We start from the raw sequence: 8862 nt of genomic DNA on the forward strand, positions 1-8862 counted from the left end.
GTAATGCACCTAACATACAAGCAACTATTCGAGCGGTTTAAATAAGTTTACATAAAAAAGTTGTAGAAAAAACATAAAAGGCACTTTTCGAGAGGTGGGGAGGAGGATACATAAATTGTACCTACCTACTTATTTAAATTGAATTGGAGATAACTCCAAGTAGTAATTTTGGAAAATGAGATCTAAAATATAAATAATACATAAAGCAGCACACTCATTCACATGTAATAATAAATATCGTCTAACGCGTAATATTGTCAGCGTTCATTTCACGGCACACAGTGTATAAAGTTTAGAAGTTCTGTCATGTAAACCTAGAAAGAAATAGTTCTTCCTTATAAACTAAACTTACTATTTGCAATAAGAACTACTATTTTCTCCAGCTTTTACTACATAAGTAGGCTTTTTATGTTGTTTAATGCCTAAACCAATTAATTTATTGATGTTAATTTTACTGTTGAATTTTCCAATATAGTTTCTATAGTAGTACTTACCTATGTGAACAGAACCACAAAGCTAGCTAAGAAGAGCGGGTAGTTATAGCTGGAAGCCAATGTTAATATATTTACGTCTACACCCGTAATTAAGCTTGTTCTTTAACGTATTTAATTGTGGAGTATGCAACAACTGAATCACAGAACAGTAGTCAAAAAAAGTACATAGACAAGCTCGAACATGACCTCTGGCAGGAGGTACGAGCGTGTAACCTATTATCTGTGATTCTACTTGTTCATAGGCGTCATGTGTCTGATCCCAGGGATGATGGCTTGGTCAGCGATTACAACGGACAAGGGCCTGGGTCGGGAGGAAATAACTGGTCTTTTTGCAAAGTCCAGGTTCAACCGAAAGTACAGTACTTTCAGCTGGTGTGAAGAGGACCTCGCAGTTCCGGATGTAAGCGAGGTAGGTACTGAAGATTTTCATAGAATATTCCCACCGAAATTCTGGCTGATTTTATCCGAACACGGTAGGTCACCGGTCGGATAGATATTAGATTCCATTAAGAGACTTGGAGAGGAAGGTTGATTGACACTTTGACGGACATACTTTTTACAATATATTTAATTAAACGCTTGAAAAATGCTTTAAATATATGAAATACAATTATTAAATCTCATGTTTTTTTTACCAGTTACGTATATCTGGCAGCAAAGACCAGGTAACAGGGGAAGAACCTCGTACTTACGGAGAAAAGTTACGTGATCTATCTAATCTTGCAAACACGATGAGTAAGCTTTTTGGAGTAATGTTTATGTTTCATTTTGCTTCAATGATTCGTTTGGTATATTTTGCATCGTTAGAATTTTGTTTATCAATTAGAATTTTCGATTTTAAATAAATGTACGTAATAAAAGAAATAAACTTTTTCTTAGATTGTACTATGAGTCAATTAGCTGTGGCGTGGTGCCTCAAGAATGAGTCAGTTAATTGCTTACTGCTAGGAGCTACTAGTGTTGAGCAATTCAAAGAAAATATTCATGCTTTACAGGTAAAAAATTCTTTATTAGTTACTTCAAAATAGACATGTGTCTGACGAATTAACTAATATTTTTTTTATTTTTAACAGATTGTTCCCCAGCTAACACATTCTGTGATGGCAGATATCGAGCGATTATTGTCAAATAAACCACAGCGTCCTCCAATGGTATCGACGCTTGCCATGCGCAATCAGCAAAACACTAACACTGTGCGAGTAGACATGACGTACGTAGAATTCCAACAAATAGTGTCTAATTCAAATGTTATTTTATCCATTCAAATTCCTAGCATGTTCTAGCCAATTCAAGAGTATAGGATAACTTTGACTAGTTAAAGAAAAAATTTTGTTTATGAATTATTTTTGTTGCACGAGATTTGAAAGTATTTTATGATGTTTACAAACAGCGGTGCTTCAACTTCTGGTGCCGGAACACCAAAGCCTGAGGCTGACGCCGAAGGTGATTCCTCACCCGCTAAAGAGTCCGGGCGGGGCTTTTGTCAGCTTCAGTGACTGTGGTGGCGTGGAAGCACTGACTCTGCTTCCAAATCTAGTAAATCAAAGGTGCTTCTCTTGATTATTATTATATTTGCTTGAAATATCCAGAAAAAACGCTATATTTCATAACTCAACTTTTCTTTTACAGGAATCAGTTAAGGATGGCAAGCCTAAGTTTTTCCTAAATAACGCCGGAGAAGTCATACGTCGTGTGGGTAAGTTACAAAATTCCTGAAGGTTCTTAGCCAATTTTAAAACTCAATATGTCAACAAATGTCTGCTCTTTTCAGAACATGATGGCGTATCAACTGATGTAGTAATATCCGTTTCATCGTTGAAAGGAAAACAACCAGCATCGGGCGGAAGTAAAGTGAAAAAATCCAAATCTGATAACTCCAGACCAAGATCATCCTCTTTACAGAGATCATCCTCAGGACAACTCTCCGTGTCTCGGGACAGGCGGCGATCTCGATTCGATCTCGCCTCTCCTGCAGACCTGTAAATTCAAGACACACAAAATGTCCTTAAGTAACGATAATGATTCTTTTGATTTTGAATGTATTGATATGTACGATATGAGAAATTCTTTATTTAGAGAATTTCGATAATCATCTTTCTTGATGATAATGATTAATGACAAAAGAGTTATGAATATCGATTATGGAATTCTTTTTTTAGATTCAATAAGAGGATTCAATAATCGTTTTGCTGACGATATCTTTCTAAGTACTTGTGATATGGACGCTAATGAATCGCATCCCACTTTCTGAGTTTAAAATGTCTGTGTTTGCGATGTGTAAAGTGATTATATCAAAAGTGTTAAACATTTTTAATATTATTGAAATGGAGGAGAATTAATCTCATGGTATAGCAGTAATGGAAGTTAAGAGATAGTGTTTGAAGACTTTAGTGTCAGGCACTTTGAAGACTAGCTTTAAGTTAGTTAAATATTTTCGTAGATGCATCTTTACGTGTAGTTATTTCTATGTTATTACTTATTAACACTTTTGAGGTACCTAACTTATAAATGATGACGATGATGTTGTTCTGAAAAATGTAATAAATCATACGATGGTATTGTTGAGTACTAAACATATTCACACAGTAAATAATTAAGTTTATGTTAGCAGCACATTTCTAGAAATGGACACCTATAATGAGTGTTATACCGTAGTATTGGTACAAAGAAAGATAGGAAAGTAATTTGTATATAAGTGGAATAGATGTATAGTCAGTGTATTATCTGTAGTTACTATCGTTACAGTGCATTTTAGCGTGTCTTAATTAGATGATATTATAGAAATGAATTAAAATGCCGCGTTCACCTTAATGCCTATAAACAGCATCAATTTTGCTGATTCACATATTTCGTAGTCTATATTTTTATATGTTTAGAAGTAACGATTATGTGAATATTAAGATAATAGGTGTAATACTAGATGCTTTGTACAATTTAGTATGTGGTAAGATTATAAAGTCCATAATATTAATGTTGTTTTGTAATTATTCATGTTTTTGCTTAAGTAACCTTTTAATATTAAGTTAAGTTGTTTGTTATAGATTCGCACATCTTATTTCGAAAAAAATCCTCTCCCAGACATATGCGAAATTCCGGCGCTTCGTAAATATGATATTTTAGATAACTGATACTGACGAGCGATGATAACTGTACAATCCTTGATTATGTATATTATTCTAAACATAACTCCGTTAAAACAACAATTCGTGGTAATAAAAAAGGTACAGTCCTCGATGAAGACGTATTGATTACGTCACAAATTAAGTCTGCAATCGAAATTTTAATGCAATAGGGCCTAGCTCATTTCCATAGAGCGTGCTTTTAATTTACTTAGCCAAAGCGCGTGTTAACACGAGACATCTTTATGTTGAACTTGTCTCGCTTTAACTATTTCTTAAGTCAAAGGTAAGGCCAAACACGCTATATGGATTTCGGTAAATCACTTTTGATTTGTGAACTCGAAAGGTACGGTATATTATATATTTCCTGAACTTATATCGCTATACTACATTGCGAAAATACCGGCAACTTATACGCGTATGTTTGAGTGAGTGGAGACAAGAGAAACGAAATCTATTAGTTATTTAAATGATTCGTTGAAAATTTCGATAAAATAATTTACAAGTTTCGTTTTAAGCCAGAATGCATTTTGAATAGATAGAAAACATATTGAGCGTGGATGCGGCATACAGCGTACCTACTAATAGCATTTAAAATACAGAGGAGGAGAACGTTTCTAATAAAGGTCTGTTTTAATTGATTCCTTTGAATACTAATTAAGGAAGCTAGTTTAAGGGAAATTGTAAAATTCAAAGATATCGCTTCCCACTGCTTGCATTAGTGGTTATTATCTGGCTTAAAATGCTCTTGAAAATGATAGACATTTTTACCTTTATCTAGCTTGTTGGTATTTATAAATCTATCTATGCTAATCTTTTCTTGTTTTAAAACACTAACTAAACTTATATTATTTAAAACTTAATGGCTTTTTGAATTTATTGTTGTCATTCGAAAGAAATGAAGCATTTATTCGATGTCAAAGAAAAACATTTTTGAATCTATGCTTATATTATTTCTAGCACATAATAATGTCGTGTTCTACTTGTATTATTATTTATAAGTGTAGTGTGTATTAATAAGTTATAAGAGTGTTTAAAATGTGAAGTACCTATAGTTAATGTAAAAATGATTGTTCACAACCTTTTTTATATGAAAAGTGTTAGAATATCTCGTGAGGGTAATTGTAGGTAGGTACATGTACAATTGTACAAATTGTAAAACAAAGTCATATTAAGGAAAGAAAAGGTTAATTGTGAATAATATTATGATGCCTAAGTAACTTATGTACATTTTAAGATTCTTTGTATTAGATATTTATATTAAATATAGAAACGCACATGATATGATTAAAATTGCAGAAATACCCTGACTTCGAAAACAACGTATTACATTTTCATTCATTTTTAATGTCAATTTAATATAAGATTCATATATAAAGTATATCTTCACTGTCAAAACTAATTGTGGCAGGCCCTCTGGAATTCGTTTAGGCATTTGCATGAATGCCAATAAATTAATTAATTAATCTTAAAAGCCAAGTTATCTAATAATTATAATCAATATATTAGAAACAGAAGAATTAATTAATAAAAAAAATAATAAATACTATCAAAACTATCAAAAATGCAAAAAGAATAACACAACAGTAAGTAAGGAGGAAAGAAAAATTGGCAGGCTTTAATTGAAGATAGTCGTGTCAAGACATTTCCTCCTTTAAAAAAAGGCCCCAACCAGCCGCATGTTTTACTTTTTGTATACAACATTTAGCCAGTGTCGCCTAAAAAGAAAATACATGTCATGTGATGAGCTCAAGAATTTTACTATGGTGTATCTGCAATTTAAATATTTGTCTACAAGTTTCAATTTAAAATATGTTAGGCTTAAAATGTATTGTTATGTTTTATATATTTTATTATTATTATAGTATTGTATCTCCCAAGTAGGAACAAAATTATTTTTAAGAGTTTGAATTAAGATTCTGTTAGGTCGGTAGCAATCCATTAAAGAGCAATATAGAAAATGTAAAAATATAACAGAAATAGCCATAGTGCATTAATAGGCAAGGATCAATATAGCAATATAGCAAGGATCTTCTTGATTAGTTTTGTACAACAAAATCTAGCTTCGTTGTCATTCCTAGAATTAAGATTTAAATGTAGCTACACGCTAGTCATAAAGTACGTTAAAAAATTAAAGTTCAATTTATTTTTAGTTAAGTGCCTTGAAGCAGCGTAAAGATTTATTGTCACACAATGCACTTGACACGTCTAGTCCATTGTACCACAAAACGTAGTCCAACAATTGCCTTTACGATGACGATCGAGTCTTGTAGATAACTACTATAATAATTATAACAGTACGACTACAATTTTGTAACTAAATGGGAGATGCATAAATGTGAGTTAAGCCCTAGCTACTTTTAAAGCTTGTATATGAGTAAGTAAGGTGGTAATTTCCGCCGATACAGAATCCCTTGTTTTCCAAACCGTAGACACATACTTTAAGGCGCTCCATAAACACAAACAATTACCAAATATAAGTCGCACATTTCCCTTAGTTATTTTAATCTACTTCTACATAAAATCTATTGTCCTAAATAATCTACTGAGACTACCGTTTTTCTTAACTGAACGCACTTGAATGTAGAAATTGTATAAGTAGAAGATTCTCTCAGTGCTGCTACTGTGCGTTTCCACTGACACGGAGTTGGGTGGAGTGAAGAGGAACGGTCCCTGAATTGGCCAATCACAGTGCTTATTTCTCCACTCGGCATCAGATAAAACTGTGGATGGAGCATAGCATACAATCGAAGCCTAGACCAAGATTAGAAGACTAGCAAAAATCTGGGGAATCCCAGTTTTTGGTTTAGTTTACTATAAAGATAATATTGTAAGTATAAAAAATAATAATAGACGAAAATATAGAATAATGACGCATGACGTATCGAAACACGGCTCAATGCAGCTCTGGTCAGCTCCGCTTCAATGGATACTCTTGCAATTTTTCACTGCTCTTCTTTGCTCTCCTTCGCCACGATCAATGGAAACTCACCCTTATTCATCAATTTTATGAATGTAAACTGGATTAAACCATACTTATTCTACTTTTACAACAAATGTAAACGCACTTGTAGCTTTGTACGTATAAATTTGAATGCGGTTGACGACTGTGCAGCAGCACTCAACTGTAATTATTAGTATTGAATACATTAGTATTGAAGAGCATAAATCATGTACAAATATATTTTAGACGATTGCTTAGGAGAGTTACCCCTTTATAAGTTTAATATTTTAATGTGTTATGCGTTATAATAATAATTAATTATTATGAACGTGACAATATACTCGTATGTAAGAATTATATTATTATATTGCACGCTTATGAAGTAATCACTAATCATTAAAACTTCATATCACTAGATAGATTTTAATCTTCTGCAAAATAGTTTATCACTATGCGTATCTTAGATGTCTGTATCAATGTTTGAACCAGGATATTATGTTAACACTAACAATAAAAGCACGACACATATGATTGTTATTGGTTTTATTTTTTTGATTTCTTATATTCTGATATTCCCTCCAGCACGGTTGGAATAGGCAGGAGACAATTATCTCCCCGGGGAAAGGGTAAAAATGTATCTTCTCCCACAGCTGTATCAACTCTTAGAGTTCTTGCGTACAAGTGGAAATATTATCCAAATGATATATGTGTAAATATAAACGGGCGTAAACTTCTCCTATTCCATGTTCCCGTGCTGGACACGTTAATGCTCCCGTGCCTTTTCAGGGGATATAATTAACGTTTCCACATGCTAAAGCACCGGAACATGGAATAGGAGAAGTTAAACCCCGTTTATTATTACACATATATTATTTGAATAATATGTGCGCCAGTGCTCTGAGAGTTGATAAAAGATGTGGGATATAAATGTCTCCTGCCCATGCTGACAATTATATCTCCGAGGAAAGGATACAAAAGTATCTTCTCCCACAGCTTTATCAAATCTCGGAGCACATACGCATAATTGGAAATAATATCCAAGTAATATAAGTGTAATAATAAACAGTAGTAAACTTTTCCTAGATTATATACCCGAATTATATCCTCTGGCAAGGGATAAAATTTGAAACTCTACCTGCCAAAGTATGGCAACAGGGAGTTGGAGGAGTTTACCTCTTTTTAATATTACACGTATTTTATTTCCATCCGTGCGCACATGGACGATGAGTGTACAGAAGTGTGGGCATTTTTCACCACGGGGAAATGACAAAATCTTATCTTATCTACATAAGTATTTTGTCATTTCCCCGAGATAAAAATTTATCCAGCCTATGATAGCCGTGCTGTGGTAGAAGATAAAATAATATAATAATAAGGGGGTTACGATAGATGTAATAGATGATATTGCGTCATGGGATATAGAAAACCTAAAAGTCTTTAGGTCTTAAAAAGTCACTGCGTATCTTTTATGTTTTTTACAAGTGAGCACTTGACTGCAATCTCACCTGGTGGTAAGTGATGATGCAACCTAAGATGGTGGTGGGCTCAGTTTAGCCGGTCAATGAAAATAAATAAACTACCGCACTCCCTAACAGGCTAGGGAGTGTGGCAGTTTTATTTAACCCATACCCGTACTCGGTTTCTACGCGACATCGTACCGGAACGCTAAATCGCTTAGCCGTACGTCTTTGTCCGTATCTTTAAAAGTTTAATATAATTTTAATATACTTAATAGATGATAGGGGGCCACTGCTGACCCACTGTCTCCTGGCCGTACCCCTGCTGATATGGTGGAGCGATACTACCAGGTAATACTTTGGTATCACTAGTTAAAATCACTTTTGACAACAAAACTGTACATATAAGATTCAAGTCGTACTTAGATATACCCATGTCTTAATTTAACACTGTGAAAAACATCTTAGTGAGTGAGCTGACCTATCTGTCACATCTTAACATTGGCGGTTTTATTAACACATGGCAAAGCTAAGAATGTTGTCTATTAAACGATAAGGCAGAGCTCTTGAAAATTTCTTAACTTTTTACATCTATACTAATCTATTTCTATACTAATATATAAATCTATAGACTTTTTTACGGTTGTTCCGTTAAAAATATTAAACTATACATCCGATTGAATTGAAATTTTGCATCCATGTAGAGGATACAGTGACTTAAATATTGAATTTTAACTCTTTTAGACATGAAATTTGGCCAGAATTTTTTTGGGCTATGTTACGAGCAAACAAGATTGTATTGAATGAAGTTTAAATCACAAAATCGGTTACGGGGGTGCTAATGAAAA

The 8862-nt window shown here is 33.5% G+C and overlaps 1 protein-coding gene across 7 annotated transcripts in view; it reads left to right on the forward strand.

Annotated features, from left to right (window-relative positions):
* Positions 1 to 4433, forward strand: part of LOC120636233 (voltage-gated potassium channel subunit beta-2) — a 40895-nt gene extending 36462 nt beyond the window's left edge. For 5 of the 7 annotated variants that reach the window (XM_039907603.1, XM_039907605.1, XM_039907607.1 and 2 more), the window contains 7 exons: positions 737 to 903; positions 1133 to 1229; positions 1374 to 1489; positions 1568 to 1704; positions 1885 to 2041; positions 2124 to 2190; positions 2266 to 4433. In XM_039907603.1, the coding sequence (XP_039763537.1) occupies positions 737 to 903; positions 1133 to 1229; positions 1374 to 1489; positions 1568 to 1704; positions 1885 to 1990 (623 nt within the window). In that variant the 3' untranslated portion in view covers positions 1991 to 2041; positions 2124 to 2190; positions 2266 to 4433. The remainder of the gene's footprint in view (positions 1 to 736; positions 904 to 1132; positions 1230 to 1373; positions 1490 to 1567; positions 1705 to 1884; positions 2042 to 2123; positions 2191 to 2265) is intronic. The other 2 variants (XM_039907604.1, XM_039907606.1) reach the window with 1 other exon arrangement.
* Positions 4434 to 8862: the final 4429 nt, after the last annotated feature.

This window comes from Pararge aegeria, chromosome Z, assembly GCF_905163445.1.
Source record: "Pararge aegeria chromosome Z, ilParAegt1.1, whole genome shotgun sequence".
In the NCBI taxonomy this organism is placed as follows: domain Eukaryota; kingdom Metazoa; phylum Arthropoda; class Insecta; order Lepidoptera; family Nymphalidae; genus Pararge; species Pararge aegeria.